This window comes from Balaenoptera physalus (assembly GCF_965194825.1).
Source record: "Balaenoptera physalus genome assembly, chromosome: 2".
In the NCBI taxonomy this organism is placed as follows: Eukaryota; Metazoa; Chordata; class Mammalia; order Artiodactyla; family Balaenopteridae; genus Balaenoptera; species Balaenoptera physalus.
In genome coordinates, this window is record NC_138883.1 from 67,480,127 (window position 1) to 67,504,595 (window position 24,469).

General features: G+C 32.4%; 1 protein-coding gene across 6 annotated transcripts in view; it reads left to right on the forward strand.

The window, feature by feature from the left end:
• STRN3 (striatin 3) overlaps nucleotides 1-24,469 on the forward strand; it is a 122,492-nt gene that overhangs the window by 78,368 nt on the left and 19,655 nt on the right. For 3 of the 6 annotated variants that reach the window (XM_082452111.1, XM_082452107.1, XM_082452106.1), the window contains exons 6-9: nucleotides 6,192-6,321; nucleotides 7,558-7,699; nucleotides 12,912-13,022; nucleotides 21,714-21,851. In XM_082452111.1, coding sequence (XP_082308237.1) covers nucleotides 6,192-6,321; nucleotides 7,558-7,699; nucleotides 12,912-13,022; nucleotides 21,714-21,851 — 521 coding nt within the window. The remainder of the gene's footprint in view (nucleotides 1-6,191; nucleotides 6,322-7,557; nucleotides 7,700-12,911; nucleotides 13,023-21,713; nucleotides 21,852-24,469) is intronic. The other 3 variants (XM_082452108.1, XM_082452109.1, XM_082452110.1) reach the window with 3 other exon arrangements.

Sequence of the window (24,469 nt, forward strand, 5' to 3'; positions counted from 1 at the left end):
AGTTGTTCAGCCGTCACCACAATCTAAGTTTTGAAAATTTTCATTACTCCATAAAGAAACCTCGTACTCATTAGCTGCCACTCCCCATTCTTTCCCATACTCCTCCCACTCACCAACCCTAGGCAACCATTAATATACTTTGTGTATCTATAGATTTGCCTATTCTAGATATTTTATATAAATGGTTATTTTGTGAGTAGCTTCTTTTACTTAGTGTAATATTTTTAAGATTCATCCATGTTATAGCATATGTCAGTAATTCATTTCTTCTTATTGCCAAATAATATTCTTTTCTATGGATATACCACATTTTGTTTATCCATTCCTTGTCCAATTGATGGGCATGTTGAATGGTTCCACATTTTGGAATAATGAATAATGCTACTTTGAACATTGGTCTGCAGGTGTGGACATATGTTTTCAAGTCTCTTGGGTTTATACCTAGGAGTGGAATTGCTATGTCATACAGTAACTGTGTTTACCTTTTTGAGGAATTTCCAAACTCATTTCCAAAGTGGCTGGACTATTTTACATTACCACCAGAAATGTATAAGAATTCTGATTTCTCTACATCCTCATTAACACTTGTTTTCTGTCTACCAGATACACTTTTGATTATAGTACAGATTTGATAAATGCAAGCTGTCAAGCAGGTGGAACTTTTTTTTCATTTTTTACCATTAGATATTACCATGAATTGCATAGGTTGGAAGGACAAAGAAAAGAAAAAGAGTGGAAAAAACCAAAACGAGTTCATTAGTTTGGTTAGAGCTTAAGAAGTTAATAATATGTACAGTTTATAAACTAGCATTGTTTCATACCTTAGATATATTTTATAACATCATGCAGTTATTTAAAACATGTTGATGACTTTCAAGTTAACATAAGCCTTTAGTTTAGGGGTTTTATTTCTGAGAAATAAGGTCTCTTTAATAAAAACAATTTGACATCTAACAGAGCGCTTGTTTTCTTTACTCTGGATTTCAGGAATCATAGAGCTTTCATAGCTTTAGAGAAAAAGCAAGGATATTACTATGTTATTTTAAACTAAACTTGTCAGCTAACCAGGCTAAGTAGTTCTTAGGATTTATAAATACTTTAGAGGAACACAGTTTACTATATCACACCTGAATCTGAATTAAAAATCCACAACAGACTGTATCTTTTCCTTGTAAAGCTTCTTCCCTTTTCAAGATTAAGAGTTTAATAGTTTTTTTTTTTCTATTGTGGTAAAAAACACATAACATGAGATCTATCTTAATAAATTTTAAGTGTACGGTGCAGTGTTGTTAACTGTAAGCACAATATTGTAGAGCACTTCTCTAGAACATTTTCGTCTTTCATGACTGAAACAGCTTACCCATTGAATAGCAACTCCCTATTTCCTCCTCCCCCCAGCCCCTGGCAAACACCATTTGACTTTCTGTTTCTACGAGTGACTACTTTAAATACTTTATATATATTTATATAATATATAAATACTTTATATAAGTGGAATTAATACAGTATTTGTCCTTGTGTAACTGGCTTATTTCACTTAGCATAATGTCCCAAGGTTCATCAGTGTCACAGCATATGACAAAATTTCCTTCTTTTTTATGGCTGAATAATTATTGAATGTATTTACCACATTTTCTTTATCCATTTATCCGTCCACAGACATTTAGGTAATAATTGTTTTTAATCAAGGTGATTTCCTTCTTAATGAGTATAGCTGTATATTGCGAGTCTGTACTAATGTAGGCATGTATGGTTCAGCTATGATCAGGGCCTTTGAAAATTCCTAAGAAATATGAAAATGACCTAACATGTTGATAGAGGTGTCAACAAAAAGATGTTTATCGTATTCTTATTTATAACAATAAAAAATTTGTAGCAGTCTCCATGTTCAACAGTAGAAGAATGGTAAATTGTAGATCATATTATTAGAGACAGTATGCTTAATGGTTTAGAATGGGAACTCTGAAGACAGACTGACTGGGTTTGAATCTTGACTTTGCTGCTTACTAGCTGTGACTTTGGGCAGGGTACTTTACCTTCCTGTGCCTCGGTTTCCTCATTTATAAAATGGTAATGATAGGGTTGATGTGAAGAAGAAATGAATTAATGTAAGGCATTTGGAACAATGCTTGGTACATAATAAGTGTTAGCTATGATGAAATATTGCTTATCCAGTTGAAATGTGACACAGTCAAGAGTAATATTTACTAGATTCTGCTGAGTCAGTGTCACTGTTGTCTTTCTTGGTTTATTCTTTGGTTTATTGTAGGGGGATGTTGTGGGTGTATAGTGTATCATATCACACAGCCTCCACCTTATAAGGATTCGTTGGGGGAGAGAGTTCTCATAGGTCTTGTAACTGAAAAGCTGTGCTGCTTCTTAGTGATTGGTCTGATTTACCTTTGAACCTCCAGTAGTTGCTGTCTTTCTTTTTACTCTGACTGTTTGGAATCTTGCCATATTTGTGGGTTTCCCTTATCTCTAGAAAACACACTGACTCTTTTTTACCCTTTTACTTACGAACCTTACTCTTGGCTTCATTCTGTTTTCCCTTCATCTGGATATATAATTTTAAAAATTCTGTTGATTGCTTTTTATTGAATGAGAAAAGATAGTAAATAAATAGTTGGCAAAGAAAAAAGTTATTATAAAATTCCATAGATGTAGATGTCCACTTAAGCATGTGGATTAAAGGCAGATTTACTTGTGTGCCTTCTGGAACCTCTGTTAAAATATCAGTTAAAGACATTTTAAGACACATTAACACATAAGGACAACAAATTGAATATATAGAAAGAATGAGAGGATATACTGTCCATCAGATAGGGAGAACTTAATAATTTTGGAAGCTGGAAAGAAGAAGAGGAACAAGCCAATTCAAGTCCCAAAATGCCAGTAAAGTTCCAAAAGCTAAGGAGTTAGAGGTATCAGGTACATCTGGAGTCAAGTTTAGAGGGGGCTATTAATAGAGAATTAGTTTCAAGTTTATGTAAGAGGCAGTTAGAATCTCAAACCCCCTCTTTTATCCTGTGTAGCCGCTTGAACACCCCTCTCCTATCCCAAAGAATGGTGGTATATTTTCTGGTGAATTCCAGTGATTTCTGATTTCTTAAGAAAACAAGCAACTGTAGGGTGGGCTACTATACTGAAAACAGGAGGATTATCTGAAAATCTCTAGCTGAGCGGTGAGATTGCCTGTTTCCTTCTACTTGGCTTCTGGTATGTTGGCAGCTGGTCTTAAATCCCTTTCAGGCAGGAATATGATGACATTAATAGAGAAGACCTTATGATCCGACAGTTGGGATCTGCCAGTGAAATGGCTAGGACTCTGCCCTGTTATACAGAAGTGAAGCTAGCTACTTTGACAAGCCTCACCCATGTACACAATATATCCAATGAGTTTTTCTGTGCCTCACTGTTAAATATTAACAGTTAAGGAAAGACTTTAACTTTAATATGAAAATTGGAGACCAAAGGAACCAAACATAAAAAAGGAACTCAGAGAAAAGAGGGAGCAGACGACTTTCAAAACTATAATTACTCTTCTGAGAGGACTGAGAGAAGATAATACATCTATAAAACAGTAAGATGTTATTGTATAAGGTTCAGTAAGAGATCAGAAAAGAGCTAATAGAAATTTAAAAGTGTGATTTAAATAATTTTCATGTAAGACTTGGGAGATAAAAGACTCTCCCAGAAAAAAGAAAAGGGGAAAAAAAGTAAGACTGAAAAGAGAGGAAAATCTAAAGATCAGTCCAAGAGGGACAACATCTGAATAGGAGTTTCAGAAAGAACAGGTAAACTGGTGTTGAAAAAATTTTTTAAAGAGTAATTTAAAAATAAATCTGGAATATATTTATAGAATGTGTTTCCAAGGATGTTTGTTTCCACATTGAAAGGATTTCTCCCAGTTACACTATAAAGTTAATTTTTAAAAATCCATTCAAAGGCCATCATCATGAATGCTAAAAAGAAAACATCTCAAGAGAAACAGCATGATAGCTTGCACGTAGGGCGAAGTCTCAGACCCTTCACAGTCCATGGTTGCTTTAATTTCCATTTTCCTAAAGACTAATGATGTTGAGCATCTGTGTATGCCATCTACATATCTTTTGATACAGGATATGTGTGAATAATTTCCCCATTTTTTCATTGTTTTATTTGTTATTGTTGAGATTTAAGTGTTCTTTATATAGTCCTTCATTAAATGTGTGACTTGCAAATATTTTGTCCCAATCTGTAGACTTTTTTTAAAATTCTCTATAGTGTCTTTCAAAGAGCAAAAGTTTTTAATTTTGGGAAGTCTGATTCATCAGTTCTTTCTTTTATTGATTGTGCTGTTTGACTTTTAAAACCTTGTACATGTATTGTTGTGATCAAATACAATTTTTAAAACCTGAAACGTGAGTTCTCACTTTAGAGACAGGAACTTCTATCCAAGGAACAGTAATACTTTATTTATCAAAGTTCAAAACAAAACTCATGTCTTAAATTTTCTATTTTTTATTTTTCTGTCATTGATGTGCCAATTTTGTCAAATATTTTCTTTGCCTTTCATTTCATCCCCAGATATCGAGACGTATTACTAATGTTGAACGGAAAAGTATGTGTTTTGTTATTGTGGTAGTTTTTTGTTTGTTCTTATTAATTTGCGCTTGAAAAACACATCTCTTTCTACATTCAGTGTTGATACAGGTCCTTGAACAATGTGCTGGATTAGGCAGAATATAATAGACCTATTAAAACCCTATGTCTGGGATGAAGTGAGAGAGTGGCATGGACATATATACACTATCAAATGTAAAATAGATAGTGGGAAGCAGCTGCATAGCAAAGGGAGATCAGCTCGGTGCTTTGTGACCACCTAGAGGGGTGGGATAGGGAGGGTGGGTGGGAGGGAGACACAAAGGGAGGAGACATGGGGGTATGTGTATATGTATAGCTGATTCACTTTGTTATAAAGCAGAAACTAACACACCATGGTAAAGCAATTATACTCCAATAAAGATGTTTAAAAAAAAAATAGTCTGAATTGTATTATATCCTTAATTTGGACTAAGAACCCATCAGGGAGGGAAAAAACCCTAACTTTTAGACTATTATTCTTTTTGTTACCATGTACTGTTCGTATTGGTAAGGATATTTGAGATCATCTAGTTTAACCCCCCCTGTTTACAGGTAAAGAAGTCGAGGCCAAAAGGTTTAAGTGACTTGGCCAAATTCAGGCAGCTAAGTCAGTGGAAGAGTTGAGACTTTCATTGTGAGAGTCTGTGTTCAGCTGAAGCTTTCACCGTTCTGTTGCAGCCTCTGTTTTTAGACATTTAAACAACTATTTGAAAACCTTTTTTGTACATAGAGGAGGAATTCAGATTATAGTTTTAAAATGACTTCATAAGTAGATAAAAATAGATTATCACTGTTACCTTTTAATATGAGTGGTTCTGAAACACTTCAAAGTTTTTTTTTTAAAGTAGTTTTTTTTTTCCCCCCTTAAGTATTTATTTATTTATTTATTTGGCTGCGCCGGGTCTTAGTTGTGGCATGTGGAATCTTTTACTTGTGGCACGCAAGCTGTTAGTTGTGGCATGCGGGATCTAGTAGTTCCCTGGCCAGGGATCGAACCCGGGCCCCCTACATTGGGACCACCAAGTCTTAACTGCTGGACCACCAGGTAAGTCCTGAAAGTATTTCTTTAGTATATTAATAATCCTGTTTTCTAGGTAAGGAAATCTGTAAAATGGATTGGAATGTTCTATATCTGATTTACCATAACTTTAAATCTGAGCAGCCTGATAAATTAAAGTTCAGTTTTAGTCCTTAAACATTTGCACCAAGCTGTAAGAGGTTGTAGAGCTATAAGAAATGCTGAGTTTAAGTTGCTTGCTCATGATGGCTTTATTTTGAGAAGTAATAGCACATTTGAGTGCCTAATACTATAGGGTTTTTATTTTGATGCAGTAATTACTTAAAGTATTTTCATTGTAGAAACTTAACTACTTTTATTGATATTTTAACTGTAGAACATAAATGATCTTTCAAACATTTTTGTGTAGAATATTTAGATAATACATTATAAGTAAGTTTTCATTTGAATCTCTCTACTACCTTCAAGTAATATTTTAAAGTAGGAGACAGAAAGAAATATTAGAATTATTGGAATATTTTGGTTCATCATTTTTCCTCTCTTACAGGCCTTCTGGTGATGTTCTTGAGACATTCAATTTCTTAGAAAATGCTGATGACAGCGATGAAGAAGAGGAAAATGACATGATTGAAGGCATCCCAGAAGGAAAAGACAAACATCGGATAAATAAACACAAAGTAAGAATTCAATTTTCTATTCTTATTAGCTAAAATATATGTAGTCATGTATTTGGAATAGAAAATTTCAAGATGTCTTTTGTTACATTGGGAGTGATTGATCATTTTTTATTATGTCACTTGAAAGTTTTATATAGTCAGTTCTTATTGAATTACCTACACATAGTAGAAATTATTTGCTGTATTATAAATGGCAAGAAAGGGTCTGTTTTTATAGGGCTAGTCCAGTGATTTGAAACTTTTTTTAAAAGTTACATCCTTTCCACTCCTGTCACAATTAAGAATCACTGCTGAAGTCTCTCTCTTCCTGTACAGTAAACAAGTGATAAATTGTAACTGAAGTGGGGTGGTACCCCCCACCCTGGGTGAGAGAGTAAACTAAGAATTGTAAATGTACGTGTCAACACTCTCATTGTTTGTGAAGGATTAATAAAAATTTGCTTTTACTCATAACCTAAGAAACAGGTTTATGTATTTTAGTGTTGATGCGGGTTAGCTATAAGAACAAAAGTAGATTAAATGATCCATGTGTGGATTGTCATAGTAGTGTACAGTATTTCAAGTATGTTTTTTAAAAAAAAAAGTGGATGGGTTCTGTTGTGGTTCTTTGGGATTTTACAGTAATATGGGGAAAATGCCAGTGTTTCTCAGAAGCTTCCAGTCTATAAAAGCAGTTTTCAACCTTTCTGCCAAATTCCATGTGTGTAACACACTCATATGTGGAGCATAGGTGAATAGAGATTTTGATCCTTCCCTATTTTTTTGTTCTGGGAAGCACTACTATAAATACCACAGCTGTTGACTTGCATTAATGTCCTTATTAACTATGCCATATCCTTATACGTTACGGACTACCTGTGCAGTTCTCAGTGAATGAGGTCAATTCAACACAACATATTAGAATGTAAGTTAGTGCATGGGTCTTTTGGTACCTGTGAATCTATTGTAATTAGAGAAGTTCTTTGTAAGAATCATCATACTTGAAGATTAAGATTTTAACCATTCTTATTACCACATTGCTTGCATCACATTTTATAACAGTGTTCACACAGCACGGTTGACAACCATTTATCTAGGGTATAATTTGGGATTGGTGAACTATGTGGAAAATCTAAAATTTTGTATCTAAGTAATCTAAAAATGGGAGTGCAAATGTAAAGATACTTGTGTGAAAACATAAAGGACTCCTTTACAGTTTAGCATGAAGGTAATTCTTGGCTTATGTTCCATTTACAGATAGGTAATGAAGGTTTAGCTGCTGACCTAACCGATGATCCTGATACTGAGGAAGCACTGAAAGAATTTGATTTTTTAGTGACTGCTGAAGACGGTGAAGGAGCTGGAGAAGCACGGAGTTCAGGGGATGGCACAGAATGGGGTAAGGTGATAAAGAAATGGGGGTGGGAAATCATCTAGCCCTTAAAGTTGTATTTTATTAAATATAATATGTGGAATGTGTATATCTGAATGTATGGTGGCAGTTAAACTGAGAGCAAGAAGAGTGGTATTGAATAATTTCAGAGTATTTTGCACCAATTTATTTAGATTTGGTGACTAAACTTTAATATATGGCTTTTGGTGGGTTTTGATTTTTGAAATTTGTCTTGATTTAAAGTTGAAATATTTAGTCAATTTAGAGATCCAATTCCTTTCTTCTTAGCAGATTTTTTTAAGAAGCATGTATACAGTTTTAAACATTCCTGTGATTTAATTTGGTAATGAATCTGGGTTTCAAGAAGATAACTCTTTTCAGTATGCCTGTATGGTATTATCTGATTTATTGCTAGGAAGTAATAAAGCTACTCATCTTGAAGTATAGCTCTGTATTGAGCAAGATTTATTGAAAGTATTAAACTTCATTACATGTAATATTCACTGTACAAATGCATTAGAGCCTAGCCTTTGGAAGTGATACCTACTGCTAATAATCCAGCCATAACTAAAAGGGATAAAACAGTTCTATTTATACAGGGTTTAAAAACCCCATTAGAAAGTAAAATAGAAGTGTACAAAGTATTTTAAGATAATAGCTGAGGTCCAGTATGTTATTCCTGTTAAAAATGTTCATTCAGTCATCATTTAACATCAACATGTTACCTGGTAGGGAGAGCTCAAATTGTGTTTACAGAGCTTTATTGGAGAAGGTTACTAAGTACCTTAATGCATATTTCACGTGAATACCAAAGTTGCTTAGTTACTAGCAAGGGGAATTATCACTAGATTTTTAAAAACTACTTTGGTAATAAGGAAACACACTTGGATTTTTTTTAAATGCCTCATTTATGTATTGAAGCTGAATATTGCTAATAGCAGGAGAGACAAGACCTAAGAGATAATGTTTATTGACTATCCTGATACAAATTGAGTACTTAAAAGATCTGAATTTTGTTATCAGCTTTCTCATTGCTTATGATTCTCAAGCATTGTTTTCAGATCTTTACTTCTGTCTTCTAAGGGGAAAGAGGAGACATACTAATTGAAAATATTTAAAAATTCCACAATTACTTTCTAGACTTCGAATATACATTTTTGTACTTAACTATTTGAAAATAGCTATGTTATAGAAATTTTCCCTTCTTAAGAATTAGCCTTGCTCAAGAGCAAGAATTAACCTTGCTCCAGAAAAGTAAAAGTATGTTTTCTTCTAACTTCTCTGTGCAGCCCATTCAAAGTTGGAAATACCTTATTTTTTTTCAAAATTTCTAAAATACTGTTTATTTTTTTCTGGATTTTAAAATAATTATATAAATATATTTAAATTGTATAAATACATAATTATTTTATAATTCCTGTGTTTTTTAGGAGGTTTAGAACCCGCAGATACATGTAAAGAAGAAAATTAAAAATCACCTGTAACACTGCTATATAGAGAGAATCATGGTTAATATTTATATCTATCTTTATTTAACAAGGATTTTGCTGCATGATGATTTATAACCCACAGTTTCCACTTAATGTATTATTCTTCTGCAACATCATTTTCAATAACTGCATAGTATTCTTGATGGAATATGTTCCACTATTTCTTTAACTCTGCTGTGCTGTTGCACATTTAGATTATTTTTATTAAAGAAAAAAGAGATCAAAAGCAGTTTTCAAACATCTGTATAGCTAAATCTTGGCACATATCCATTCTTATTTTCTTCACCTAAAATTGCTGGAAGTTTAACTGTCCATCAGAAGAATATATAGAAATTTCAGGAATGTAATTTGTATAAAATGGCATTATTTCTATAATAAAAGTACTATATTATGTGCAGTTGATTGGTCCTTCTGTCCAGAGACTTCTGACTATAGAGCAGAGTTTCAAGAGAGGACCTAATTAGTGTGAATGACAAGTGTCGATACTTTATTTACTTTTACAAATATTTGAGAGTGACCTGAATCTTCTTGTGTAATTGGAAGTAACCGACAAAGTCTCTTCCTTCCGGACAAGTCTAAAACACCTTTAAAGCATTTTAAGCTCTTGAGAAGGAAAGGACTCTGTTAAGAACAAAATGGTTCAAATAGTTTCTTTCCTTAAGAAATGAAAACTATCAAAGGATCTATGCATTGATTTTGAATTTATCATTTTTACTCAACAGGTGTCATACTCAGTTTTTTTCAAAACAAAGAGGCTGGATATACAAATACCCCTTTATATTTATTTAATTCATTTACTTAAAATTTGAATTTACTTACAAATGGGAAGGTGATGCTTTTCAGATTTAAATTACTGGGTAAAGGACACAGTTGTTGTTGTTGTTGTTTTTTAAAGTAAATAGTTTGTCATAATGAAACATCCCAATATTCACCCACATTGGATAATCTATGTTATTTTTTATTTTGTATACTAGCAGTCTACTCGGGTACCTAATTTTGAATCCTTTTATCCTATGAAACCACTGCTTTTAGAAAACTTTTAAATCTTTTTCTTCTGTCATCTACATTAGGTAGTCTGGGTTTAATTTTAGTAGTTTTTACTTCTTGGCATAATCAGAAATATTAGTGAGCATTTCTAATTTCGGTATTTCTCTCATGGAGACTAGGCATTTTAAGGTTATTTAGTTATTGTCTCCTACACTTTGAAACTGTGGTCTGTAGAATATATAGGACTACAGAATACCAAATGTTTGTATTTAAATATAATGAATAAAGTACTGAATATTTGCCTAAAGTTAGTTACCAATTTATGCTATATTAAGTAGATTTGCATAATTCCTTTGCTTTGGTAGTTAGAATCACCATGACAAAATTTTAGGCCTTTGTGGTTTTGAGTTGTCAAAGGTCATTTTTTTGTGCATATTTGTGTTTTCTTTTAAACAAAATTCAACCTCATTTCTTGTTTTTTTTTTTTCCCCCTAGATTTTTTAAAAACAGAATTAATATGTAGAGGATTATGCTGCTTCTTCCCTTTTGCTCTTATAACTATTTCTTATAAGTAATACCAAATCAGCTGTTACCTACCAGGCAAGTTTCAGGATGTTTGTGCACATATGCATTCACCAACCTTTTCTTTGCACTGCCTTAAGTTTACCTTTGTTTTCTAGATTTGAGGTTACCTTGCAAATAGTATTTGTATTTTTCTTAAGCTTATCCTTTTTTATTCCCTTTGCTTTTTCACTTCACTACCCGTTGCTACTCCAGTTAGAGCTATTCACAGCTTTATTTTTCTACAGAGGTCTTTTAAAAAACTTATTAAACTTTACTGTTTTATCTAACTTCCTGTGTAAAGTATATACCACTTAAATTTTTTGTTGTTGTTTCTATGAGGTTTAACAGAGTTTGCTCAAAATGTGTCCGTTTGTCACTTTTAAAAATAAGAATTGTTAGTTTTATTAAGATGAGTACAAGCGATTAATTCTTTAGATCACATTTTTTCTTAGAGTATTTGATAAAGTGACAGAACGGATTCCTGATATAGCATTGTTTTCATGATTAGAGTACATGAAAAGTGCATTTTCTCTTTAAATCATTATTACAACTGTATTACAAACAGTATTACAGTTTGCAGATTTGACAATCATGTGTAAATTTCAGGCTTGATCAACCTAGTTTCAGGTAATTCAAGTTAGCAAATTTTTGGATTTAGCTTTTTGCATATTGACTACCTAAGATCATAGTACCATAAGGGAGAAAGTGATGACAATTATAGTAGGAAAAGCTCAAGGTACAGTAAATTGAATTTCTATGTACCTTTGGCTTGCGGGATCGTGGTTCTTCAACCAGGGATCGAACCCGGGCCCCGGCAGTGAAAGCACCGAGTCCGAACCAATGGACTGCCAGGGAATTTCCCTGTGTACCATTTAAATATGAGAATTTTTTATGTTTACTGCATACAACTATCTATAAGGAAAAAAAGCTTTTTTTATGTCCACTGTATAGATGCAATCAGTGAGTCCTAGGGAATTTATAAGGCTTGTAAGCCAGAATATAATGAGTTAACAAAAATTTTTAAAGTATGTTTTCTCTAAAATCTTCCTCTTATGTCAGTCTTCTTGATTGACTTAGCCTATGTGTTTTGGTATAATTTTTATTTAATAACAGGGTTAAATAAACTCTTAGTTGTTCTTTAACAAAATGTTAAACTTCCTAATAACAGCTTTCAACTTAAACAGTAAGTTTAAAACTTAAAGGATGGAAAAGCCTTTAATGCCTAAAATAATTCGAATAGACATATTTTTATTCTGCTTCTTTTTAATGCTGTTTTTCCTTTAGTTTACTATAGGGTAAATTTATTCTAGGCACAAGTATTTACTTAAAACAAATACGGATTTGTTTATTCACCTAAAATAGCTGAAGTATCATCCTTAGCAGATGTACAGCAATGTATGTTTTCACTTCTCCATACTTGTCACTGCTTTTATCTTACCCTAAAAATATCAACTCTTAAAAAGTTCTTCAGTGGAATTTGAGTTTTGTTTTTTTGGTTTTTTTTGCTAATCTTAGTTGTAGACCAATGGAAGAAGGTATTGAGATGTAGAACTGTTTGGGTGGGGTGGGGGCAGAGGTGGGAGTCTCTGAATGCTTTGTATGGATTATTCGAGACATTGTAGTTTGGAATATATGTATGTATTATATAGGACTAGAATGCCTCTCCATTAGTACAGTTATTTTGTGCATGCAGAATCAATGTGACAGAAGGTGCATGAATATTTTCATCAATAAAACGGCACTGACCTTTCTAGCTTGCACTTTTATGAGTAGTTCGCATGTAATTCATTCATTTGCTTTTATGATGCTGGCTGAATAATTTTTTATTAACATTTTTATAAAGATGCAGTGATCTATTTTTGTATAACATTAGATTTCTAATGTCAGTCCATTGTAAGAATATTAGTTATTGAAAGAATAATAACCTTCAAATTTGTGATTCATAGAAATGAAGCACCATTTAACTTTTGTTAGTGGTATTAAATGTTTAGAAACTTATTAGGTGAGCTTTTAGAGTTTGAGTTGTGAATACCAAAACTGAGACTGCACCTTTAAAGTACTTTGAATATATGCTATTAGTACATTTTTATTATTTTATAAAGCTATAACAGTTTACTGCCAACAGCTTGCATTGCCAACTGCTGATTTTTTTTCTTTTGATAATATGCTGCATGTAGATAAAGATGACCTCTCCCCAACTACTGAGGTTTGGGATGTAGACCAGGGACTAATAAGTAAACTGAAGGAACAGTACAAGAAGGAACGAAAGGGGAAGAAAGGGGTAAAGAGTAAGTGCAGATTCTATTATAATTTTTGCATACCAATCTTTGAGAAAAAAAAAAATCTTCAGTTCTGATTTTTTGTCTACTTCTTTTTGTTTCATAAAGGGGGCAACTAACTTTAAACTTTGTCTGTTGTATAATTGAAATTTATTTGAATATAATTTAGGTTGTGTTATTGATCAAGTGGGAAATCATTTTAAATATGTGGGTAAGGATGAAGGAAAGATTTCAAGGTTTTTGTCTGTATTTTAAGCTTTAAAAAGTTTACCAAACTGTAAGGAATATTGGCCTTGGGATGGAAAATAATAGAAATCTGTTCAAAAGGAAGAAAGTATAAATTTCTGTATTGTTGATACATAAGATATTACTGCTATAACCAGCTCATGTCCAGGTTACATTTCTTAGTTTGAGAATTCCAAAATACAGTGAATAGGAAAGCCCTTTCCACAGTTTGTGCTTTCTGGACTTAATCCAACCACAAACAACAACAGTAGCGAAAAAAAAGCTCTCCTAGTAGTATTTTCTTGGCTACTCTGATGGAGTAAGGCCAGAGGGAGAGGGTAGTGGTAGCAGTAGGGTTTGTTTGGTCAATAGCTGAGTGTCTTTGGGTGCCTCAGTGTATTTTTCACTGTTAATATCCTGACCAATGTATTGTAAAAGTATAAATTTAGCTACAGCACATCTCAAAGAAGTAATTCATTTCCATTTTGTGAATCAAACTTAAGAACAGCCGTACGAAAATCATCTTCAGACCTATGAGTATTAAATGGAGAAACTGAAGTTTATTGTTGGGGAACTTTATTTTGAACTGGCCATTGAATCCTGCCAGTCTAAATTTTTTGACTGTGTGTAGGAGAAAACAGTAGATTTCAATGGCAAAAACCATATAGGCATTCTTTCATATTCCTTTCTCTGGTGACAAATATATTAATTTATGAAATGGCAGTTGCAGTGGAAAAGGGTGTAAGTTTCCTTCAGTGAAGCAGCTTTTGAATGGTTTAATTTATTGTGGAGGTAAATAAGGAATTTGGGGGATTTTATGTGTTGTGCACTCTTATAACCTTATGCTTATTTATGTTATTGCATGTGAATAAAAAGACAAACTGTTCTCTAAGAAGTTTCATATTTTATGTTGAACTGCTTACAGTATTTAAAAATATTTAATGCTGGGCAGGGACTGTGTTCAACTCTAACATCACTTACCTATATAATTATTGCATGTTGAGTATAAAAGTACTTTTGCATGATTGACCATTTTAATACAGACACAATGACATTAGAATTTTAGGGTTTAGATCTTTTTTTTAAAGAAATAAAGTAGTTTATTTGAATATTAGATTACTTATTTTCTGTATGTTATTCATAGACTGACTTACCTGCTGAAGATTTCTTAAGAAAATGCTAGGTAGTGTTGCTTTTAATTTAAAATATAGATACCCCATTTTTTTCCTGATAGAATGTGTTTAGATCTATACACATTTTTTTTTTTTTTGCAAATTGAAGATTTGTGGCAACCCTGCATTTTTTTTTAGCAATAGAGTATTTTAAATTAAAGTATGTACATTTTTTAGAGACATAATTCTGTTGCACACAATACAGTACAGTATAGTGTACACATAGCTTTTATATGCACCAGGAAACCAGAAAATTCATGTGACTCGCTTTATTGTGATATTTGCTTCATTGCAATGGTCTGGAACTGAACCCTCAATATATCCAAGATATGCCTGTACCTTTTTGAGGTTTAGAAAGAAGATATAAGTCAACTTAAGGTTTTTTATTTGTACGTTTTACATTTTTCTAAAAAATGTTTTTTATTGAAAAAAATACCTGTTTAATTAAGAACTATTAGAAACAGATGAACTGAAACTAAGGTCTAAAATCCCCATAAAATTTTAATTTAATTAATTTTCTTTAGTAGGATCATAATATGCACAGTTTTGTTATTTGCCTACTTAGCTAACAGTTCACAGAAAATACCATTTCATGTCAATAAATATTCCACTGTATAACGTTTTGCAATTTCTTTATACCAAGCTACCCTGTTGTCAAGCAGAATATTGCAGAACCTAATATGTGAAATGGATGAAAGAGAACTACTGTGATTAAATCAGGAGCTGGAGACCTCAGAGCCATGCCCTGAGGTTCTCATGTCTCAATACGATTTTATCACCAAAATGTGTACTGTGTTATTCAACCAGTCCCCTTTAATTTTGATTTTGTATCTGTTTTCTCAAAAAAAAAAAAAAAAAAAAAAGAACTAACTTTATATAGCCATAAAAATAGCACATGCTTATGATTCAAACAATACAAGTAGTATGTAGAGACACGAAAAAGTAAAAATCACCTTCAGTCCTACAACTCAGAGATTAATATTTGGCATATATTCTTCCAACTTTTTCTAAATGTCTTTATACATAAACCTCCTTTAACAATTTCCAACAAGAATATGATATTGTTTTTAACTCATTTTTTCTTAATATTCATAGTCATCTAAATAAAATATAATTTTAGTGGTTACATAGTATTGCATTTTGTGGATTTAACCTAGCCTCCATTAGTTAATCCTTCAGATTGTTTCTCATTTTTACTGTTTTTATAAACACCAGTGCTTTTAAGTTTACCCATGTAACCCATGTATGGTAGCTATAAAGATGAGGTTTCCAACAGTGTCTCAGGAGTGGATAATTAGGAAATAATAAATTATGTTTCTCTTTACACTTCCTTTGTGAATTAGTTAAATAAAAACTTTTTGCTCTTGAATATAGAGTTCACTTTGAAAATGTTGGCTCTGAATCCCTGCCATGGAAATAAATTTTTTTTTTAATTGATGGATAATAAACTTAGGTCTTAATCCAGGTAGAACATCATGTTAATGCTAAGATACAATTTTACATGAAAAGATAATTCATGAATTTCCTTAGCATTCTTATTATCTATTTTTGTTGGGTTTTCTTCTGATATTTTCGCAGATGTGGCTTTGTATAAGTTAGAATAATTCATAAACTTTAGCCTTTTCTTTTTTTTCTTTATTCCAAAATGTGAATGAATCACCTGTTGGATCATAGCACTAAGTTTCTACAGAGTTTTTTCCAGCTTCTTAAAGGGAAGAAAATTATTTGCTAACTTTACCATGTGAAATCAGATATAATCCAATCTAAATGCCTTTTTTTTTTTAATGGGAAAAAAAGTGGTGAGAATGCCAACTTTTTAACTTTGTAAAGACTCAACCATGATTTGACTCTTAAAAATGGAAAGACTTCTAAAATCAAGAGCCAGGAAGCTAATGTTTATCTGTCTTCCAGTTTGTTCACTCCGTTTCACCCTTCTTTTTTCCCACCTAAGGCAAAAGAAAATAAAAGTGACATCCTTGCCTTGGACTGTAGATACAATTCAGTATTAATTTTCTTTTTCTTTTTCTTACTTTTTCTATTAGCATTTCTAAGAGTCAACACCATGAAACTAAAGAGACTTGATACAGTTATTTTGGTCTCAAGCTTCAGAAGGGTTAAGCTTCCTTTTCCTTGTAACTTTTTATTTTGACATAACTTCAAACTTAAGGAAAAGTTGCAAGAAAATAGTGTAAAGAATTCCATGCACTTTCACAGCTTCTTTAAATGTTAACATTTTACTACATTTGCTTTATCCCTTCTCTCTTTAAATATGTACCTTTATTATTTTGAACAGTTCAGAAAACTGAGTAAGTAGTAGACATGTTGCTCCTTAGATACCTTAGTGCATACACATTCTCCTATATGACCACAGTACAATGATGAAAATCAGGGAATTAAGTGATATAATACTATTATCTAATCTAAAACTCTTGTTTTCTGTAATCTTTAAATAATTTCTAAGCTTTCTGTAATTGGGAAAGGGAGTGGGAGGGTTCTGAATTAATCTTTTGTTAATATCTTGGTCTGATAGGATTTTTCTAGCTTTCTATGGTCTCCTTTCTTGCAGTATTTTATGTCTCAGTAAAAACATGTAAATCAATAACAAAAATCACACTGTGTATAGCAACTGAAGTAAGGGTAAAGCATCTGAAATTTGGAACCTTTATTTAGAATATGAAGGAGGAGGGTAAATATCTTTTAAGACTTTGGTATTTGTTTCGGTTTTTCAACGTGGAAAGTTTAAATTGTGGATTGTAATATGTTTTCCTTTAATAGATAGTCTTATTCTTGCTTATTGTTATTCCTATGCTATTTTATACTTATAAAATTGAGGCTTATAAAGAAGATTAGATTATTTCATGTCCTTTCTTCAAAAGATTTCTGTTTCAAAGATTCACATATAAATGAGCATCCCTGGATCATTTTCTAGTTTTCCTTTTTTAAAAAAAGTTTCATATTAGTGTTTGTCATTTGCTATTCCAGATTCAGGATGACAAACTGTCAAGAGGGAATGCAATATTTTTGTAAATTGTGACTTAAGTCCAATCATCTATATATTAGGCATTTTAGAACATTTAAGGTGAAATTATTATTTTGTAGCAATAACTTTCAGTAAGCCTATAAAAACACCTTGGCACATACTATAAAATGACTGTGATGATTAACCTGCTTCAGTTTTGGAGAGAGTCCATAAAACTGTTCACTATTCTCTTTCTTGCATCAAATCAAAGACGAACAGTTGTTTCATAGTTAAGGGATATTATTTTCAGCTAAGAAATGCAGTTGTTTTATATTTCTGGCTTCAATTTCACACTTCTAAAACAGACCACTCTTCCACTCAGGTTTCTTTCTCTTTTTTCTCCCCCCAAAAAATAATTTAGGTATTTTGACAAAGGGGAGAAGGTATTTTGATGCTCTTTCAGGACACATTTTTAAACTACAGAATCACTTTGCAGCTAAACTATTTTTTCCTTAATATTGTGATGTCATTTTTTTTAAGATGACATTTGTCATGTCAGAGCTTTCTTTTAATTAAGATGATAGTCAGAAAATACAACAGATCAAGCAAACATGACATAACTAAACCTTATTCTAAAATAAACTTATCTTTTCCAGATTGCCTGCTAAACATTTGGTTTCACTTCAGAGTATAAGGCTGATTAACAAAGGGAGAACAGTAGATTGAGAAAGGGAAAACAGTAGATTCAGTAAAAAAAAAAAAAATTACTGTTTTGCTTACAATAATAGAGTAATGGAAAGATAGATTTCATGTCATGAGTGTATATGTTTGTGAGTGTGAATTTAAAAGCACTTAACACAGCAGTTGTCAGTCCATAGTTTGGCGTATACCTGGCATACTGTTTTTTGTTTTCCTAGAATCTGTTGAGATGATTGTGCATTTGTATAGAGTTGATGGTCGTGGTTAAGAGGTAGATGGGTTGTTTTATTATTCATAGTGGTAAAAGAACAGTTTTTCTTGGTGTTATAATTAGAAAGAGTATTTCTTCTATAGATTAGAGTAATAATTGAGAATCAACTTTTGTTTAATTAATACTTAATGAGTCTTCAATTATGCTCTTGAATATTTTTATGTTATGTATAACATTCTATTACACTAATATGATTACAATTTTCTCATTATTGCTAATTAGATTTCAAATTTTTTGAAATTGCATTTCATTACAATTACTGTATTTAGAATACAGGATAGATTTAGAAAGAGAATGAAGGAGCATTAAATGTAGTTAGTTGAAAGATGTTCTACAAAGTAGGTGCTAGATAGGACTGTTACATCTGGTTAAGAAATCTGCCTTCATCTTTTAGCAGTTTTTGAGAAACTAGAATTAAAGCAGGGACATTCCATCTTTCCTGAACTTGCCACTGTGCCAAACAGAAACGAATGTTTGGCTATAGTATGCAAGCCAAAAAAAGTAATAATTATATAATTTGGGATCCTCAGTTTGAACATTAATTAACTTTCATGTTGTCTCCTGTTTTCCTTTTCTTCCATATTTCCCAGTCCATGTGTTCAGGAAGATATGACTTACCTGTAATGATAAAACTTTTTCTTGTCTTTATTATATTTAGCTATCATATGATGAAATTATTTATAAGTAATATCTAACAAAGTCAAATTTATGGTATACATAAGTATGATAAGAGTGAGCAGAGAAAGATTGACAAAGGCTCACAGAGGAGATGGAAGTATGTGCAGGAAGTATTCTCACCTTTCTAAGGGATAGGTAAGGACAGATATGACAAAATATGGTAGAAAGAATCTTGGTGAATATTGATACTATAGGGAAACTGCTCTGATTTGAAAATTAGGGAGATTTGTATTGTGGAGCAGTAAAAGATGAGATTGGGTAGGAAAATAGGATCAGCACATACGAAGCACATACAGGGTTAAGTACAAGATTTTAGTTAGCTTTGATTGAAAGAGTGTTGAAGTGCTGTTTGTGGTTTCAGAGTAAGGAGTGATATGATAAATGTGATAATTTTGGAAAACTTATCTAGCTGTAGTATTCAAATTTGATTAAAGACAAATGGAGCTGGGAGAGAGGAAAACCAATTAGGAACCTTCTGCAGTAATTCATAAGAATGAAAGCTTTGACTAGAATAAAGTCAATAGCAAGAAAGAGATTAATCTGAAGAATACTTTTTTTATAATATGTTTTATTTATTTTTAATTTTTTAAATTTACTTTTGGCTGCATTGGGTCTTCGTTGCTGTGCGCGGGCTTTCTCTAGTTGCAGTGAGCAGGGGCTACTCTTTGTTGCAGTGCATGGGCTTCTCGTTGCGGTGGCTTCTCTTGCTGCGGAGCACAGGCTCTAGGTGCACAGGCTCAGTAGTTGTGGCACACGGGTCCTAGAGCGCACGGGCTTTAGTAGTTGCGACGCGTGGGCTCAGTAGTTGTGGCTTGCGGGCTCTAGGGTGCGCAGGCTTCAGTAGTTGTTACGTGCAACCTTAGTTGCTCTGCAGCATGTGGGATCTTCCCGGACCAGGGATTGAACCCATGTCCCCTGCATTGGCAGGCGGATTCTTAACCTCTGTGCCACCAGGGAAGTCCCTGAAGAATACTTTAAAGGAAATGGATTCTATTTAAAAACAAATCTCCTCCCTCTCCTCATTTATAAGTTGAAAAGGAATTCTTAAGATGTGGTTGCAGGGCTTCCCTGCACTATAGAGCCCGCGAGCCACAATTACTGAGCCTGTGTGTCACAACTACCGAAGCCCGCGTGCCACAACTACTGAAGCCCACTTGCCTAGAGCCCATGCTCCGCAACAAGAGAAGCCACCACAATGAGAAGCTCGCACACTGCAACAAAGAGTAGCCCCTGTTCGCCGCAACTAGAGAAAGCCCGCAAGCAGCAATGAAGACCCAACACAGCCAAAAATATAAATTAAAAAAAAAGAAAAAAGATGTGGTTGCAGAATTTTAAGAACAGAAATCAAGTCAGTGATGTTGGTACTCATAAGTGGGAAAGTTATAAAGAGCTATTTTGTGAGAAAGGATAACATTCATCTTCTTTCATGTTGAATTTCACTGATGGTTAGATTTGCAGTTGGCAGTTTTTCATTTATTAGAGAATTTGTTTACAGTCACTTCATTGTCAGGGGGAAAATCTTCAGATAATAAATGAGTTTCTCCATTATAATTACTTTAGGAAATTCAGACTGCTTGACATTTTGCATACAGTAGAGTTGCTTAAGCATTTCTAAGAAGTTAGGGATTACTGTGAAACAGAGTTAATAAATGTATAAGATTCCACCTATTTCCATTAAGCCTTATAATCTCACTATCTGGCATTCTGTTAGGGATACATAAATGAATGATAGTTCCTATAGAATTACTAATATTCTCATAGCCATAGTGAAATTTAATAATTATGTAGTCTAATTAGTCCATTAATGTTGACATTAGTAAATAAGGTCATAAAGTGTGGCCTTGGATTTGCCTATTTTAATTGTTTTTACTTTATATTGACTATAAAGCATTTTCTTTTGTCTTTTCAAATTATTTTTTCTGACATTCTTAAAACTATTTTCTTTCAAAATACATAAGAGAAATGATTCTCCTGTCATTTCTGAATTTCACAGTTAAAGAGATCCCACAGTACTGTAGATGCTACTGAGTTTTGCATATTTGGGCCTGAATTATCCATGCAACAGCTGAAATTCTCTCCTTAAACTTATGGCCTATGACAATGTTGACTTTTTATACTATGATGAGAAACTAAGAGAGCTCATGGGTAAATCAGGTTTTTCAAATTTGGGAAAAGTGAAAAAACATTTTGAGGAAAATTGGAGTTGATTTGTTAATGACATGTTTGTGTGAATATGGCAGGAAAATATCCACATAAACACAGGGAAAGTTAACTGTTTGTTGCACCCTCATAAAAATCATTTGTACTAATTTCTTTGTTAATGTTTTAAAATAATGGATTAAGTTGGAAAAACTCATGTTTTATTCTTTACATTGTTAAATGGTAACTTAAACACCAAAATTTTTTGTTTTAATGGTACCTTCTGTGTCTGTGAGCTTAGAATTTTGGTTGTGTGACAGAAGACTCAATTTTATGTATATATGTATCTCCACAGAACTAGTGAATATCTTAAATATTTAAATTATTTATTTGGGGGGGTTGGTATGGAAAATTGAAGACATCTTTGATTATTGGAGATTTTTATAACTGGAACTTCTTAAAAATAGCCTGTTTTGTTAGTAAGTAGGTTTTTAAGGCTGCTAGCAAGTCAAGCGGTAGCTGTTACATGAACCTCTACTGCTGACATTAATTTACAGGGGTCAACAGGACAAAACTCTACGACATGATAGCTGATCTGGGAGATGATGAGCTGCCCCTCATCCCTTCAGGAATCATAAATCAGTCTAGGTCAGCCTCTACTAGAACTGATCATGAAGGTGCAAGAGCAGAGGAAGGTACAAAATTTAGCTATCATGTTTATTTACATTGCAGAAGACATTAATTCCAAATCACATCTCCTTAATATTATAAACTTGCTGCTGTTTTAAAATGATCAGTTTATATGATCTTCAGAGAAGGTGTTGGGCAAGCTCTTGGTGTAATTGTCCTAAGAGATTTTGAAATTTTTGGCTTCTGTGTCTTCATAATTTTTTTGTTTGTTTTTGATGTTAGGTGGAGTTGTTTCATATATCATTTCCAAGTACCTTTCTGAACTGTGACTTTAGCTTACAGATCTAGTAGCAGAGGAATAGTAGACTTGAAATAGTACATATGGAAAAGAACTATTTAGTCATTTTGTCATATTGCTTACATTTAGTAACTAATAATAACTGTCACCGATTAGGAGACAACTAAGTGACAGACATTGTGCTTGGAACTTTACATGTATTATTTCTAAATATATATATATATATATATATATATATATATATATATATATATATATATATATATATAAAACAATTGCCTAATTTAATCATTTTAGAATAAGGCAGCATCATTATTCTGTAACCTGGTACCAAGTATATACTACTTGTAATGAATTTTCTAAAGTTTGCCTAAAGTAGAAATGTGCAGGAAATGAAAATACTATTTAGGCATTTTTTTCCATAATTGATTTTAGCTGAAGATACGTAGATGTACTTGAGTAATTTATAAATTAGGTCTAGATAGTTATAATTCTAAGTAATGAGACTGAATTCTTACCAAAGGTTTATTGTGATATATAATACATATATAAAGGATAATCCGTTATCTAGTAATTTGGCATATAGATTGAATTTCATTGGTATTTCTGCTTTTGCTCTGTAAGGTAATTTGATACCCCAGTCAAAAAATTTTGAATACATCTTATTCTCTTCTAAGGGTTCTCTACTAGTAAATTTTCCTTAAAGTTAAATAATTTTGCATTTTTCCTTTACAGTCAATTATCTCTACATGCATTTACCACTCGCCATAATCTAGGAATATTTGAGGAAGGATAAAGAAAATCACTAAAATAATAAAACCAAAACAAAACATATTAAAGCATGAAAAGCAACAGGAAAAGTAGAAGTCTATTGATTTTTTCCTAGATCTCTTTCCCACTGTTAAGCTATTTTCCTGTTTTACTTTAGGAAGTATTTTCTAAAATGCATATACCAGCTTCATTATTCTTCATTTTATGCATTTAGTAATGGTTTACCAAACAGTGCATAGGAAAACTTGCTGAAATTTTTGTAGTTAACACTGTACATAAACTACAGATTTTACAGTTTAAGGCAAGGCCATATTAGCAGGAATTAGGGACCCTTTTAAATGTTTCAAACCAATGACCTATAGAAAAAAACCAGTCAAGACTCATGCTACACAAAAACCAATTTAGAACTTGTATGTATGTTTGTGTCTAATTGTGCTTTTTAAAGAAAAACATGTAAGTCAGTGATCTGACTATTAATAGTGGAAGGTCTAGGAGGTGGGAAGATAAGCATAACCTTATTACACTTTTTAAAGGGTAAATATTAGAATTTGTTACTAAAAAGATTTAAGTTCAGCTTTGACTTAGAGCTAAGAAGGGAACATTAGAGTTCATAATCTCTTATTTTCAGTGGCCATCTCCAACTTTATGCATTCCTATTGAAGGCCATGTCATACCTCATTTTATAAAGAAAAAAATGTCTGTTTTCAAGGAGAGAAACTTACACATTACAACATTTCAGACTGTTTTTAGTTAAGACTTAAGGTATACCATATTGCCACTGGCATGGATGGAATCAGTTACTGAGCTGTGTTCTTTAGATTTGATAAAATTGAAGGAGATAGGAAGAGTTTGATATGTGAGCTACAGGTTTCCTTGGTCATTAGTGTCCATAAAAAGGAGGATTAATTTAAAAAGTACACAAAGGACCTTGTTGTAAGACCTCATTTTGTAGACCCTAAGATTTCCGTAAAGGGAAATGCTAGTATGATAATAGTTTTCTTAAATTGCTTGATGAAATCTTTTAGGCTATCTAATAAAAGGTATCATAATTTATATCATTAAAAACTGCTCCTTTTAATAATTTTTCTTTGAATTGCTAATAACATTTTTATGCTTATGTAATCATGTGCTGTAGGTAATTATGTTAACATTAATAAAATGAATTTATAGAATAGAAATTAATTCCCTCTGCAAAGAAACAAGGGCGGATAAATTGAGTATTTATTAAGATTGCTATATGCCACAGTAATGGGTGATTGTGGAAAGGAGAAATACAGCTTAAAAGATTTTTTTCACCGAGATGTATATGTAGTAAATGCTGAGTGAGCAGGATAGCTTGCTATATATATAAATGGATATATGTGTATAGAGATAGAGAACTGTAGTTATGTGATTAATTAGAAATTGGTATACTTTTTATTTAATACAATTAATCTAAAACTCTAATAAAACTAGCTAATATTGCTTAGACACTTCCCTTCACATGCTCTTAAATTGGTCAGTAACTGATAAGAAATATCTCTGCAAAAAGAATATGTAATAATGCAGAATAATTAGTTACCATGTTAAAGTTACCAATACTTTATTGGGCTTTTATCAAAAGTTCTGTTATTG